This window comes from Cherax quadricarinatus, chromosome 2 (genome assembly GCF_038502225.1).
Source record: "Cherax quadricarinatus isolate ZL_2023a chromosome 2, ASM3850222v1, whole genome shotgun sequence".
Taxonomy (NCBI): Eukaryota; Metazoa; Arthropoda; class Malacostraca; order Decapoda; family Parastacidae; genus Cherax; species Cherax quadricarinatus.
Genome location: NC_091293.1, coordinates 12,813,939 through 12,829,735, shown reverse-complemented (window position 1 = coordinate 12,829,735; position 15,797 = coordinate 12,813,939). Strand labels below are relative to the sequence as shown.

The 15,797-nt window shown below is 51.3% G+C and overlaps 1 protein-coding gene across 1 annotated transcript in view; it reads left to right on the top strand.

The window, feature by feature from the left end:
* The window catches only part of LOC128686597 (uncharacterized), a 78,252-nt gene that overhangs the window by 35,120 nt on the left and 27,335 nt on the right, over positions 1-15,797 (top strand). The window contains exon 4 of the mRNA XM_053773578.2: positions 4,101-4,183. Within this exon, the coding sequence (XP_053629553.2) occupies positions 4,101-4,183 (83 nt within the window). The remainder of the gene's footprint in view (positions 1-4,100; positions 4,184-15,797) is intronic.

Below are 15,797 nucleotides of genomic sequence, written 5' to 3'. Positions count from 1 at the left end.
CGTCTTTCTGGAGCCCCTTCTGTCTCCTCTGTGAACACTTCTTTGAGTCTCTTGTTGAGTTCCTCACATACTTCACGGTCATTTCTTGTTGTCTCTCCTCCTTCCTTCCTTAGCCTGATTACCTGGTCCTTGACTGTTGTTTTCCTCCTGATGTGGCTGTATTACAGCTTCGGGTCAGATTTGGCTTTCACTGCTATGTGATTTCATATAGTCGTCGGGCCTCCCTTCTTATCTGTGCATATTCATTTCTGGCTCTACGACTGCTCTCCTTATTCTCCTGGATCCTTTGCCTTCTATATTTCTTCCATTCCCTAGCACACTTGGTTTTTGCCTCCCTGCACCTTTGGGTGCAAACCTCTCCTCAGCCACTTTGCACATTGTTGTTACATATTCTATCATCTCATTAACTGGCTTTCCTGCCAGTTCTCTGTCCCGCTGAACCCCATTCAGGAGGGTCCTCATTCCTATGTAGTCCCCTTTCTTGTAGTTTGGCTTCATTCACCCTGGCCTTCCTGCTTCCCCCTCCACTTGTAGCTCTACTGTGTATTCGAAGTTTAAAACCACATGATCGCTGGCCCCAAGGGGTCTTTCATATGTGATGTCCTCAATATCTGCACTACTCAAGGTGAATACTAGGTCCAGTCTTGCTGGTTCATCCTCTCCTCTCTCTCTTGTAGTGTCCCTTACATGTTGGTACATGAAGTTTTCCAGTACCAACTCCATCATCTTAGCCCTCCATGTATCTTGGCCCCCATGTGGCTCCAAGTTCTCCCAATCGATTTCCTTGTGGTTAAAGTCGCCAATGATCAGAAGCTTTGCCCTGCATGCATGAGCTCTTCTGGCCACTGCAGCCAGTGTGTCAACCATCGCTCTATTGCTCTCATCATACTCTTGCCTTGGCCTCCTGTTGTTCTGTGGTGGGTTATACATCACTGCAATTACCACTCTGGGACCTACAGAGTGAAGCGTTCCTGCTATGTAATCGCTTGCTTCTCCCCTGTCTCCTCTCTCCAGCTCATCAAAATTCTATCGGTTTTTGATCAGCAGTGCCACTCCTCCACACCCCCCCCCCCTATTCCCTCTGTCTTTCCTCAGGATCTGGTATCCTGTTGGAAAGATGGCATCTGTTATCATACCTGTAAGCTTGGTTTTTGTGAGAGCTATGATGTCCAGTGATGCCTCTTTGACTTTTTTGTGCCACTCCTCCCACTTATTTGTTATTCCATCAGCATTTGTGTACCATACCTTCAGTTTTCTCTCCAACACTGTGGTTTGGGGGGCCTGTGAGGGTGGGAGACCTGGTAGCATGCTGTGGGATTGTATAGCTGGGTGTTGGGTGAAAGCTGTGAGTATGGATTGTAGTTTGTGTTGGGATGGTGTTATAGGTTTTGGGGTTCTGAGGATGGTTCTGTGTTTGCTTGCTCTTGCTGCTCTGTCCTGTTGTGATTGACCTCTGCTTGGTTCCATCCTTATCTCCTTTTCTAGCTCCTTTAGCTTTTTTGTCCTCTCCCTCAGCTGCTGTCATTCTGTTTGTGTTCTGTCTCTGTCTAGGAGCACCCTCTTGTACTCTTCCGAGTACTTCAACTGTGGTTTCTCTTGGAGGATCCTGTTCCACACTGTTTCTGTCCTGAGAATCAGCTTGATCAGTCGTTTTCTCCCCTTCAAGTGCCCCCCTATTCTCTGAAAATTTACAATCTCGTTCATGTCTTCTTCACCAATTTCTGTGATGTTCTCAGTCTCTTTTCTTTCTGCCTGCCATCTTTCAGCGTGTGTCCTTTCCTCTCTCTCCTGAAGCCCATGAATAAACACTGATTTTGCACTTTCCTCCTCCCATTGCCTCTCCCTCTGTGACTCTGGTTCCTGTCTGTACATGGTCATTTTCTACCTTGTTTTTTTCCAGTGGCTCTTAGTAGCATGGTTGTGCCTCTGCATTTGACTTATCACCCTTAGCACCCAGCTGCTAGCCCCTTTCACTCCTTGGCCCTTCTTGGCAGGCTGATATGACCTTAGCATAATTCATATCTCCTTCCTTCCTGTTCGGCCTCTCAGCTTCATATGCTGTGTCTTCTCTGGTCAATGCCCCTGTAACTCGTTTCAGCCTGTTTACCTCATCTTTTAGGACCCTTATCCTGGCTACTGCAGTTTCGACTTGTGCCTCCCAATTCTTCTTGTTCTGCAACCTCTTTTCTAATTTCACAGAAAGCTATGTCTCCATTTTTTCAGAAAGCTCTCCTAATTTTCTCTCCCACTTTTGTTCCATCCTTTTCCACTGCTCCTCCATCCACTCCTCCCTACCAGAACCATTCTCCTCTGATCCCTGGTTCCTTCGTGTGTGTGTGCGTGTGCGTGTGTGTGTGTGTGTGTGTGTGTGTGTGTGTGTGTGTGTGTGTGTGTGTGTGTGTGTGTGTGTGTGTGTGTGTGTGAGTGAGTGTGTGCATGTGTGTGTGTTTGTGTGTGTGTTTGATGTTGGTGTGCATGTGTGTGTGTGTGTGTGTGTGGCTTGCTCCCTAAACCTGATCGCTAATCTTCACCTCATCCCACACTGCCACACTCCCACACTGCCACTCTCCCACACTGCCACTCTCCCACACTGCCACTCTCCCACGCTGCCACTTTCCCACACTGCCACTCTCCCACACTGCCACTCTTCCACACTGCCACTCTCCCACACTGCCACTCACCCACACTGCCACTCTCCCTCACTACCAGTCTCCCTCACTTAAAGTTTCCCTCACTACCAGTCTCCCTCAATTGAAGTCTCTCTCACTACCAGTCTCCCTCACTTGAAGTCTTCCTCACTACCAGTCTCCCTCACTTGAAGTCTTCCTCACTACCAGTATCCTTCATTACCAATCTCCCTCACTACCAATCTCCCTCACTACAAGTCTCCCTCACTTGAAGTCTTCCTCACTACCAGTCTCCCTCACTTGAAGTCTTCCTCACTACCAGTATCCTTCATTACCAATCTCCCTCACTACCAATCTCCCTCACTACAAGTCTCCCTCACTGTCAGTCATCCTCAATACCAGTCTCCCTCACTACCAGTCTCCCTCACTACCAATCTCCCATACTGCCAGTCCCCTTCACTACCAGTCTCCCTCACTACCAGTCATCCTCACAGCCTGTCTCCCGCACTACTAGGCACCCTCAATGCCAGTCCCCCTCACTACCAATCTTTCTTACTGCCAATCTCAAACACTGTCACTCTCCCACACTGCCACTCCTGCACACTGCCACTCCCGCACACTGCCACTCCTCCACACTGCCACTCCCGCACACTGCCACTCCCGCACACTGCCACTCCCGCACACTGCCACTCCCGCACACTGCCACTCCTCCACACTGCCACTCCCTCACACTGCCCCTCCCGCACACTGCCACTCCCGCACACTGCCACTCCCGCACACTGCCACTCCTCCACACTGCCACTCCCGCACACTGCCACTCCCGCACACTGCCACTCCTGCACACTGCCACTCCTCCACACTGCCACTCCCGCACACTGCCACTCCCGCACACTGCCCCTCCCGCACACTGCCACTCCGGCACACTTCCACTCCCGCATACTGCCACTCCTCCACCCTGCCACTCCCTCACTAACAGTCTCCCTCACTACCAGTCTCCCTCACTACCAGTCTCCCTCACTACCAGTCACACTCACTACCAGTCTCTCTCACTACCAGTCTCCCTCACTACCAGCCTCCCTCACTACCAGTCTCCCTCACTACCAGCCTCCCACACTACCAGTCTCCCTCACTTGAAATCTCCCTCACTCCCAGTCCCCCTCACATGAAGTCTCCCTCACTACCAGACTCCCTCACTACAAGTCTCCCTCACTGCCATTCTCCCTCACTACCAGTCTCTCTCACTTGAAGTCTCCCTCACTTGAAATCTCCCTCACTACCATTCTCCTTCACTTGAATTCTCCCTCACTGCAATTCTCCCTCAATATCTGCCTCTCTCATTACTAGTCTCCCTCACTACCTGCCTCCATCTTTACCAGTCACTCTCACTACAAGTCTCTCTCGCTACCAGTCTCCCTCACTACAAATCTCCCTCATTACCAGTCCCCTTCACTACCTATTTTTCATCTCCTACAGACGGAGGACCTCGCTGGACGACACTCTTTCCCTTCACAAACCCGTGTGGAGAAACTGGCATGAAGCCTTACGATTACAGCCAGGTGAGTGTTGAACTTATTGTTAGGTAACCAAGTGGCTACCTTCTCATGTGACCACGTGAGTGGTGAACAACTTGTTAGTTTTCCTGGTGGGTGGTGAACACCTCGACAAGTGGTCGGATGAGTTGTGAACACCTTGCTAGGTGGTCAGGTGAATAATGAACACCTTACTAGGTGGCCAGGTGAGTACTGAGCACCTTCCTAGGTGACCAGGTGAGTACTGAGCACCTTCCTAGGTGACCAGGTGAGTACTGATCACCTTCCTAGGTAGCCAGGTGAGTACTGAGTACCTTCCTAGGTAGCCAGGTGAGTACTGAGCACCTTCCTAGGTGGCCAGCTGAGTACTGAGCACCTTCCTAGGCAGCCAGGTGAGTACTGAGCACCTTCCTAGGTGACCAGGTGAGTACTGAACACCTTCCTAGGTGGCCAGGTGAGTACTGAGCACCTTCCTAGGTGGCCAGGTGAGTACTGAACACCTTCCTAGGTGGCCAGGTGAGTATTGAGCACCTTCCTAGGTGACCAGGTGAGTACTGAACACCTTCCTAGGTGACCAGGTGAGTACTGAGCACCTTCCTAGGTGGCCAGGTGAGTACTGAGCACCTTCACTGCCGTGAAATTCTTTAATTGTAAACCCCGCAATTTATCTTCGTAACTCCACATTTTCAAGAAGTACCTTCTACAGAACAATCCTCTTGTCAGTTATCTAGACAGCAGTGAAAGTTACAGTGCTGTTAGTCCTCAGCAGACAGCCTTGATATAGCCCATAATGGTTCTCCTGCCATTTGCATTTTTCCCTCTATTACAACAGATGATTAACATTGCTATTTACTCGTATGATTTTCTAGCAAATAATTTTCAGTCCCTAAATTGGTAATAGAAACCGGGCTACCCTTTTAGCCAGTCAGTTTTAATTTACTTAATTTTTGGTTTGTCGTTAAAACTGACCCAACCAACATTTTTTTTAAGGGAGATTTAATAGATGGCTTTAAATTTTAATCATATTGGTGAAATGCTTAGCTAAGAAAAATACTTATTATACTTATTATTATGTTGTAAATTATTATGTAGATGTTGATATTATAAGGAAGTAGATTATTATGTAGTAGATTATATGGAAGTAGATTATTATGTAGAAGTAGATTATATAAGAACATAAGAACATAAGAACGAAGGAACACTGCAGAAGGCCTACTGGCCCATGCGAGGCAGGTCCAAGTCTCCTACCGGCTTAAGCCAATGCACCCAACCTAGTCAGGTCAGGTCACATTGACTTAAGGGAGGAACACGGCAACCGACCTGGTAGCACAAGCTATCAGGTCTAACTCACACACACCCACATCTACTCATGTATTTATCCAACCTATTTTTAAAGCTACACAACGTTCTGGCCTCTATAACGGTATTTGGGAGTTTGTTCCACTCATCCACAACTCTATTACCAAACCAGTACTTTCCTATATCCTTCCTGAATCTGAATTTTTCCAACTTAAAACCATTGCTGCGAGTCCTGTCTAGGCTAGATATTTTCAGCACACTATTTACATCTCCTTTATTTATTCCTGTCTTCCATTTATACACCTCAATCATATCCCCCCTAATTCTACGTCTTTCTAGAGAGTGCAGTTTCAGGGCCCTTAGTCTATCCTCATAGGGAAGGTTTCTGATACATGGGATCAACTTTGTCATCCTCCTTTGTACATTTTCCAGAGAATTTATATCCATTCTGTAATACGGTGACCAAAACTGTGCAGCATAATCTAAATGAGGCCTAACCAAGGATGTATAGAGTTGAAGAACAACCTGAGGACTCCTATTATTTATGCTTCTTGATATGAAGCCAAGGATTCTATTAGCTTTATTGCGAACACTTATGCACTGTTGTCTTGGTTTCAGATTACTGCTAACCAGAACTCCTAAATCTTTTTCGCAATCCGTAATATTAAGATCCACATTATTTAGTTTATATGTGGCATGGTTATTGTCCTGTCCAACATTTAGAACTTTGCATTTGTCTATATTAAACTGCATCTGCCACTTCTCCGACCACTGCATCAGTCTATTCAAATCTTCCTGGAGTGCTCGAATGTCCTCGTCAGAATGAATTCGACGGCCTATTTTGGTGTCATCGGCAAACTTGCCGATGTCGCTCTTTATGCCCTCATCTATGTCGTTTATGTAGATTGTGAACAGCAGGGGGCCCAACACTGACCCCTGTGGAACACCGCTCGTGACGCTTCCCCACTCTGATTTCTCCCCATTTATGCAAACTCTCTGCTGCCTATTTGTCAACCATGCCTCTATCCAGGAAAAAATTTCTCCTCCTATTCCATGTGCTTTAATTTTCCTCAATAGTCTCTGATGTGGGACCCTGTCAAAAGCCTTACTGAAGTCCATATACACAATATCATATTCATTACCATGATCTACCTCCTCAAATACCTTAGTGAAAAAAGTTAATAAATTCGTAAGGCAGGAACGCCCCTTTGTAAAACCATGCTGAGATTCGTTGATTAATTTATGCTTTTCAAGGTGGCTACGAACTGCCTCGGCAATTATTGATTCCATAAATTTTCCCACTATGGAGGTTAGGCTTATTGGTCTATAGTTCGAAGCTATGGACCTGTCATCTGTTTTGAAAATAGGTATCACATTTGCCATTTTCCACTTATCTGGCACCATGCCAGTTTGTAGTGATATGTTGAAAAGATTAGCCAAAGGTGTGCTAAGCTCCTCTTTACATTCCTTTAGAACCCTTGCATACAGTTCATCAGGGCCTGGGAATTTGTTAGGTTTTAATTTATCTATTTGCCTAAGGACCATGTCACTTGTGAAGTAGATTATTATGAGAAGTAGATTATATGGAAGTAGATTATTATGTAGAAGTAGATTATATGGAAGTAGATTATTATGTAGAAGTAGATTATAGGGAAGTAGATTATTATGAGAAGTAGATTATATGGAAGTAGATTATTATGAGAAGTAGATTATATGGAAGTAGATTATTATGTAGAAGTAGATTATATGGAAGTAGATTATTATGTAGAAGTAGATTATATGGAAGTAGATTATTATGTAGAAGTAGATTATATGGAAGTAGATTATTATGAGAAGTAGATTATATGGAAGTAGATTATTATGAGAAGTAGATTATATGGAAGTAGATTATTATGAGAAGTAGATTATATGGAAGTAGATTATTATATAGAAGTAGATCAGAACTCTTCAGAGGCCTGGTAGATCCTCGGTGAGGGACTCTTCAAGGGCATGGTAGATCCTCGGTGAGGGACTCTTCAGAGGCATGGTAGATCCTCGGTGAGGGACTCTTCAGAGGCATGGTAGATCCTCGGTGAGGGACTCTTCAGAGGCATGGTAGATCCTCGGTGAGGGACTCTTCAGAGGCATGGTAGATCCTCGGTGAGGGACTCTTCAGAGGCATGGTAGATCCTCGGTGAGGGACTCTTCAGAGGCATGGTAGATCCTCGGTGAGGGACTCTTCAGAGGCCTGGTAGATCCTCGGTGAGGGACTCTTCAAGGGCATGGTAGATCCTCGGTGAGGGACTCTTCAGAGGCATGGTAGATCCTCGGTGAGGGACTCTTCAGAGGCCTGGTAGATCCTCGGTGAGGGACTCTTCAGAGGCATGGTAGATCCTCGGTGAGGGACTCTTCAGAGGCATGGTAGATCCTCGGTGAGGGACTCTTCAGAGGCATGGTAGATCCTCGGTGAGGGACTCTTCAGAGGCATGGTAGATCCTCGGTGAGGGACTCTTCAGAGGCATGGTAGATCCTCGGTGAGGGACTCTTCAGAGGCATGGTAGATCCTCGGTGAGGGACTCTTCAGAGGCATGGTACATCCTCGGTGAGGGACTCTTCAGAGGCATGGTAGATCCTCGGTGAGGGACTCTTCAGAGGCATGGTAGACCCTCGGTGAGGGACTCTTCAGAGGCAAGGTAGATCCTCGGTGAGGGACTCTTCAGAGGCATGGTAGATCCTCGGTGAGGGACTCTTCAGAGGCATGGTAGATCCTCGGTGAGGGACTCTTCAGAGGCATGGTAGATCCTCGGTGAGGGACTCTTCAGAGGCATGGTAGATCCTCGGTGAGGGACTCTTCAGAGGCATGGTAGATCCTCGGTGAGGGACTCTTCAGAGGCCTGGTAGATCCTCTGTGAGGGACTCTTCAGAGGCATGGTAGATCCTCGGTGAGGGACTCTTCAGAGGCCTGGTAGATCCTCGGTGAGGGACTCTTCAGAGGCATGGTAGATCCTCGGTGAGGGACTCTTCAGATGCATGGTAGATCCTCGGTGAGGGACTCTTCAGAGGCATGGTAGATCCTCGGTGAGGGACTCGTCAGAGGCATGGTAGATCCTCGGTGAGGGACTCTTCAGAGGCATGGTAGATCCTCGGTGAGGGACTCTTCAGAGGCATGGTATATCCTCGGTGAGGGACTCTTCAGAGGCATGGTAGATCCTCGGTGAGGGACTCTTCAGAGGCATGGTAGATCCTCGGTGAGGGACTCTTCAGAGGCAAGGTAGATCCTCGGTGAGGGACTCTTCAGAGGCATGGTAGATCCTCGGTGAGGGACTCTTCAGAGGTATGGTAGATCCTCGGTGAGGGACTCTTCAGAGGCATGGTAGATCCTCGGTGAGGGACTCTTCAGAGGCATGGTAGATCATGGTAGATCCTCGGTGAGGGACTCTTCAGAGGCATGGTAGATCCTCGGTGAGGGACTCTTCAGAGGCATGGTAGATCCTCGGTGAGGGACTCTTCAGAGGCATGGTAGATCCTCGGTGAGGGACTCTTCAGAGGCATGGTAGATCCTCGGTGAGGGACTCTTCAGAGGCATGGTAGATCCTCGGTGAGGGACTCTTCAGAGGCATGGTAGATCCTCGGTGAGGGACTCTTCAGAGGCATGGTAGATCCTCGGTGAGGGACTCTTCAGAGGCATGGTAGATCCTCGGTGAGGGACTCTTCAGAGGCATGGTAGATCCTCGGTGAGGGACTCTTCAGAGGCATGGTAGATCCTCGGTGAGGGACTCTTCAGAGGCATGGTAGATCCTCGGTGAGGGACTCTTCAGAGGCATGGTAGATCCTCGGTGAGGGACTCTTCAGAGGCATGGTAGATCCTCGGTGAGGGACTCTTCAGAGGCATGGTAGATCCTCGGTGAGGGACTCTTCAGAGGCATGGTAGATCCTCGGTGAGGGACTCTTCAGAGGCATGGTAGATCCTCGGTGAGGGACTCTTCAGAGGCATCCTCGGTAGATCCTCGGTGAGGGACTCTTCAGAGGCATGGTAGATCCTCGGTGAGGGACTCTTCAGAGGCATGGTAGATCCTCGGTGAGGGACTCTTCAGAGGCATGGTAGATCCTCGGTGAGGGACTCTTCAGAGGCATGGTAGATCCTCGGTGAGGGACTCTTCAGAGGCATGGTAGATCCTCGGTGAGGGACTCTTCTGGTAGATCCTCGGTGAGGGACTCTTCAGAGGCATGGTACATCCTCGGTGAGGGACTCTTCAGAGGCATGGTAGATCCTCGGTGAGGGACTCTTCAGAGGCATGGTAGATCCTCGGTGAGGGACTCTTCAGAGGCATGGTAGATCCTCGGTGAGGGACTCTTCAGAGGCATGGTAGATCCTCGGTGAGGGACTCTTCAGAGGCATGGTAGGGATCCAGAGGCATCGGTGAGGGACTCTTCAGAGGCATTGTAGATCCTCGGTGAGGGAATCTTCAGAGGCATGGTAGATCCACGGTGAGGGACTCTTCAGAGGCATGGTAGATCCTCGGTGAGGGACTCTTCAGAGGCAGATCCTCGGTGAGAGACTCTTCAGAGGCATGGTAGATCCTCGGTGAGGGACTCTTCAGAGGCATGGTAGATCCTCGGTGAGGGACTCTTCAGAGGCATGGTAGATCCTCGGTGAGGGACTCTTCAGAGGCATGGTAGATCCTCGGTGAGGGACTCTTCAGAGGCATGGTAGATCCTCGGTGAGGGACTCTTCAGAGGCATGGTAGATCCTCGGTGAGGGACTCTTCAGAGGCATGGTAGATCCTCGGTGAGGGACTCTTCAGAGGCATGGTAGATCCTCGGTGAGGGACTCTTCAGAGGCATGGTAGATCCTCGGTGAGGGACTCTTCAGAGGCATGGTAGATCCTCGGTGAGGGACTCTTCAGAGGCATGGTAGATCCTCGGTGAGGGACTCTTCAGAGGCATGGTAGATCCTCGGTGAGGGACTCTTCAGAGGCATGGTAGATCCTCGGTGAGGGACTCTTCAGAGGCCTGGTAGATCCTCGGTGAGGGACTCTTCAGAGGCATGGTAGATCCTCGGTGAGGGACTCTTCAGAGGCCTGGTAGATCCTCGGTGAGGGACTCTTCAGAGGCATGGTAGATCCTCGGTGAGGGACTCTTCAGAGGCCTGGTAGATCCTCGGTGAGGGACTCTTCAGAGGCATGGTAGATCCTCGGTGAGGGACTCTTCAGAGGCATGGTAGATCCTCGGTGAGGGACTCTTCAGAGGCATGGTAGATCCTCGGTGAGGGACTCTTCAGAGGCATGGTAGATCCTCGGTGAGGGACTCTTCAGAGGCATCGGTAGGGACTCTTCAGAGGCATGGTAGATCCTCGGTGAGGGACTCTTCAGAGGCCTGGTAGATCCTCGGTGAGGGACTCTTCAGAGGCATGGTAGATCCTCGGTGAGGGACTCTTCAGAGGCATGGTAGATCCTCGGTGAGGGACTCTTCAGAGGCATGGTAGATCCTCGGTGAGGGACTCTTCAGAGGCATGGTAGATCCTCGGTGAGGGACTCTTCAGAGGCATGGTAGATCCTCGGTGAGGGACTCTTCAGAGGCATGGTAGATCCTCGGTGAGGGACTCTTCAGAGGCATGGTAGATCCTCGGTGAGGGACTCTTCAGAGGCATGGTAGATCCTCGGTGAGGGACTCTTCAGAGGCAAGATCCTCGGTAGATCCTCGGTGAGGGACTCTTCAGAGGCATGGTAGATCCTCGGTGAGGGACTCTTCAGAGGCATGGTAGATCCTCGGTGAGGGACTCTTCAGAGGCAGGGGAGAGACTCGGTGAGGGACTCTTCAGAGGCATGGTAGATCCTCGGTGAGGGACTCTTCCGAGGCATGGTAGATCCTCGGAGGAACTCTTCAGAGGCATGGTATATCCTCGGTGAGGGACTCTTCAGAGGCATGGTAGATCCTCGGTGAGGGACTCTTCAGAGGCATGGTAGATCCTCGGTGAGGGACTCTTCAGAGGCATGGTAGATCCTCGGTGAGGGACTCTTCAGAGGCATGGTAGATCCTCGGTGAGGGACTCTTCAGAGGCATGGTAGATCCTCGGTGAGGGACTCTTCAGAGGCAGGGTAGATCCTCGGTGAGGGACTCTTCAGAGGCATGGTAGATCCTCGGTGAGGGACTCTTCAGAGGCATGGTAGATCCTCGGTGAGGGACTCTTCAGAGGCATGGTAGATCCTCGGTGAGGGACTCTTCAGAGGCATGGTAGATCCTCGGTGAGGGACTCTTCAGAGGCATGGTAGATCCTCGGTGAGGGACTCTTCAGAGGCATGGTAGATCCTCGGTGAGGGACTCTTCAGAGGCATGGTAGATCCTCGGTGAGGGACTCTTCAGAGGCATGGTAGATCCTCGGTGAGGGACTCTTCAGAGGCATGGTAGATCCTCGGTGAGGGACTCTTCAGAGGCATGGTAGATCCTCGGTGAGGGACTCTTCAGAGGCATGGTAGATCCTCGGTGAGGGACTCTTCAGAGGCATGGTAGATCCTCGGTGAGGGACTCTTCAGAGGCATGGTAGATCCTCGGTGAGGGACTCTTCAGAGGCATGGTAGATCCTCGGTGAGGGACTCTTCAGAGGCATGGTAGATCCTCGGTGAGGGACTCTTCAGAGGCATGGTAGATCCTCGGTGAGGGACTCTTCAGAGGCATGGTAGATCCTCGGTGAGGGACTCTTCAGAGGCATGGTAGATCCTCGGTGAGGGACTCTTCAGAGGCATGGTAGATCCTCGGTGAGGGACTCTTCAGAGGCATCCTCGGTGAGGGACTCTTCAGAGGCATGGTAGATCCTCGGTGAGGGACTCTTCAGAGGCATGGTAGATCCAGAGGCATGGTAGATCGGTGAGGGACTCTTCAGAGGCATGGTAGGTAGATCCTCGGTGAGGGACTCTTCAGAGGCATGGTAGATCCTCGGTGAGGGACTCTTCAGAGGTATGGTAGATCCTCGGTGAGGGACTCTTCAGAGGCATGGTAGATCCTCGGTGAGGGACTCTTCAGAGGCATGGTAGATCCTCGGTGAGGGACTCTTCAGAGGCATGGTAGATCCTCCGTGAGGGACTCTTCAGAGGCATGGTAGATCCTCGGTGAGGGACTCTTCAGAGGCGTGGTAGATCCTCGGTGAGGGACTCTTCAGAGGCATGGTAGATCCTCGGTGAGGGACTCTTCAGAGGCATGGTAGATCCTCGGTGAGGGACTCTTCAGAGGCATGGTAGATCCTCGGTGAGGGACTCTTCAGAGGCATGGTACATCCTCGGTGAGGGACTCTTCAGAGGCATGGTAGATCCTCGGTGAGGGACTCTTCAGAGGCCTGGTAGATCCTCGGTGAGGGACTCTTCAGAGGCATGGTAGATCCTCGGTGAGGGACTCTTCAGAGGCATGGTAGATCCTCGGTGAGGGACTCTTCAGAGGCATGGTAGATCCTCGGTGAGGGACTCTTCAGAGGCATGGTAGATCCTCGGTGAGGGACTCTTCAGAGGCATGGTAGATCCTCGGTGAGGGACTCTTCAGAGGCATGGTAGATCCTCGGTGAGGGACTCTTCAGAGGCCTGGTAGATCCTCGGTGAGGGACTCTTCAGAGGCATGGTAGATCCTCGGTGAGGGACTCTTCAGAGGCCTGGTAGATCCTCGGTGAGGGACTCTTCAGAGGCATGGTAGATCCTCGGTGAGGGACTCTTCAGAGGCATGGTAGATCCTCGGTGAGGGACTCTTCAGAGGCATGGTAGATCCTCGGTGAGGGACTCTTCAGAGGCATGGTAGATCCTCGGTGAGGGACTCTTCAGAGGCATGGTAGATCCTCGGTGAGGGACTCTTCAGAGGCATGGTAGATCCTCGGTGAGGGACTCTTCAGAGGCATGGTAGATCCTCGGTGAGGGACTCTTCAGAGGCATGGTAGATCCTCGGTGAGGGACTCTTCAGAGGCATGGTAGATCCTCGGTGAGGGACTCTTCAGAGGCATGGTAGATCCTCGGTGAGGGACTCTTCAGAGGCATGGTAGATCCTCGGTGAGGGACTCTTCAGAGGCATGGTAGATCCTCGGTGAGGGACTCTTCAGAGGCATGGTAGATCCTCGGTGAGGGACTCTTCAGAGGCATGGTAGATCCTCGGTGAGGGACTCTTCAGAGGCATGGTAGATCCTCGGTGAGGGACTCTTCAGAGGCATGGTAGATCCTCGGTGAGGGACTCTTCAGAGGCATGGTAGATCCTCGGTGAGGGACTCTTCAGAGGCATGGTAGATCCTCGGTGAGGGACTCTTCAGAGGCATGGTAGATCCTCGGTGAGGGACTCTTCAGAGGCATGGTAGATCCTCGGTGAGGGACTCTTCAGAGGCATGGTAGATCCTCGGTGAGGGACTCTTCAGAGGCATGGTAGATCCTCGGTGAGGGACTCTTCAGAGGCATGGTAGATCCTCGGTGAGGGACTCTTCAGAGGCATGGTAGATCCTCGGTGAGGGACTCTTCAGAGGCATGGTAGATCCTCGGTGAGGGACTCTTCAGAGGCCTCGGTGGTAGATCCTCGGTGAGGGACTCTTCAGAGGCATGGTAGATCCTCGGTGAGGGACTCTTCAGAGGCATGGTACATCCTCGGTGAGGGACTCTTCAGAGGCATGGTAGATCCTCGGTGAGGGACTCTTCAGAGGCATGGTACATCCTCGGTGAGGGACTCTTCAGAGGCATGGTAGATCCTCGGTGAGGGACTCTTCAGAGGCCTGGTAGATCCTCGGTGAGGGACTCTTCAGAGGCATGGTAGATCCTCGGTGAGGGACTCTTCAGAGGCATGGTAGATCCTCGGTGAGGGACTCTTCAGAGGCATGGTAGATCCTCGGTGAGGGACTCTTCAGAGGCATGGTAGATCCTCGGTGAGGGACTCTTCAGAGGCATGGTAGATCCTCGGTGAGGGACTCTTCAGAGGCATGGTAGATCCTCGGTGAGGGACTCTTCAGAGGCCTGGTAGATCCTCGGTGAGACTCTTCAGACTCTTCAGAGGCATGGTAGATCCTCGGTGAGGGACTCTTCAGAGGCATGGTAGATCCTCGGTGAGGGACTCTTCAGAGGCATGGTAGATCCTCGGTGAGGGACTCTTCAGAGGCATGGTAGATCCTCGGTGAGGGACTCTTCAGAGGCATGGTAGATCCTCGGTGAGGGACTCTTCAGAGGCATGGTAGATCCTCGGTGAGGGACTCTTCAGAGGCATGGTAGATCCTCGGTGAGGGACTCTTCAGAGGCATGGTAGATCCTCGGTGAGGGACTCTTCAGAGGCATGGTAGATCCTCGGTGAGGGACTCTTCAGAGGCATGGTAGATCCTCGGTGAGGGACTCTTCAGAGGCCTGGTAGATCCTCGGTGAGGGACTCTTCAGAGGCATGGTAGATCCTCGGTGAGGGACTCTTCAGAGGCCTGGTAGATCCTCGGTGAGGGACTCTTCAGAGGCATGGTAGATCCTCGGTGAGGGACTCTTCAGAGGCATGGTAGATCCTCGGTGAGGGACTCTTCAGAGGCCTGGTAGATCCTCGGTGAGGGACTCTTCAGAGGCAGGGTAGATCCTCGGTGAGGGACTCTTCAGAGGCATGGTAGATCCTCGGTGAGGGACTCTTCAGAGGCATGGTAGATCCTCGGTGAGGGACTCTTCAGAGGCATGGTAGATCCTCGGTGAGGGACTCTTCAGAGGCATGGTAGATCCTCGGTGAGGGACTCTTCAGAGGCATGGTAGATCCTCGGTGAGGGACTCTTCAGAGGCATGGTACATCCTCGGTGAGGGACTCTTCAGAGGCATGGTAGATCCTCGGTGAGGGACTCTTCAGAGGCATGGTAGATCCTCGGTGAGGGACTCTTCAGAGGCATGGTAGATCCTCGGTGAGGGACTCTTCAGAGGCATGGTAGATCCTCGGTGAGGGACTCTTCAGAAGCATGGTAGATCCTCGGTGAGGGACTCTTCAGAGGCATGGTAGATCCTCGGTGAGGGACTCTTCAGAGGCATGGTAGATCCTCGGTGAGGGACTCTTCAGAGGCATGGTACATCCTCGGTGAGGGACTCTTCAGAGGCATGGTAGATCCTCGGTGAGGGACTCTTCAGAGGCATTGTACATCCTCGGTGAGGGACTCTTCAGAGGCATGGTAGATCCTCGGTGAGGGACTCTTCAGAGGCCTGGTAGATCCTCGGTGAGGGACTCTTCAGAGGCATGGTAGATCCTCGGTGAGGGACTCTTCAGAGGCCTGGTAGATCCTCGGTGAGGGACTCTTCAGAGGCATGGTAGATCCTCGGTGAGGGACTCTTCAGAGGCATGGTAGATCCTCGGTGAGGGACTCTTCAGAGGCATGGTAGATCCTCGGTGAGGGACTCTTCAG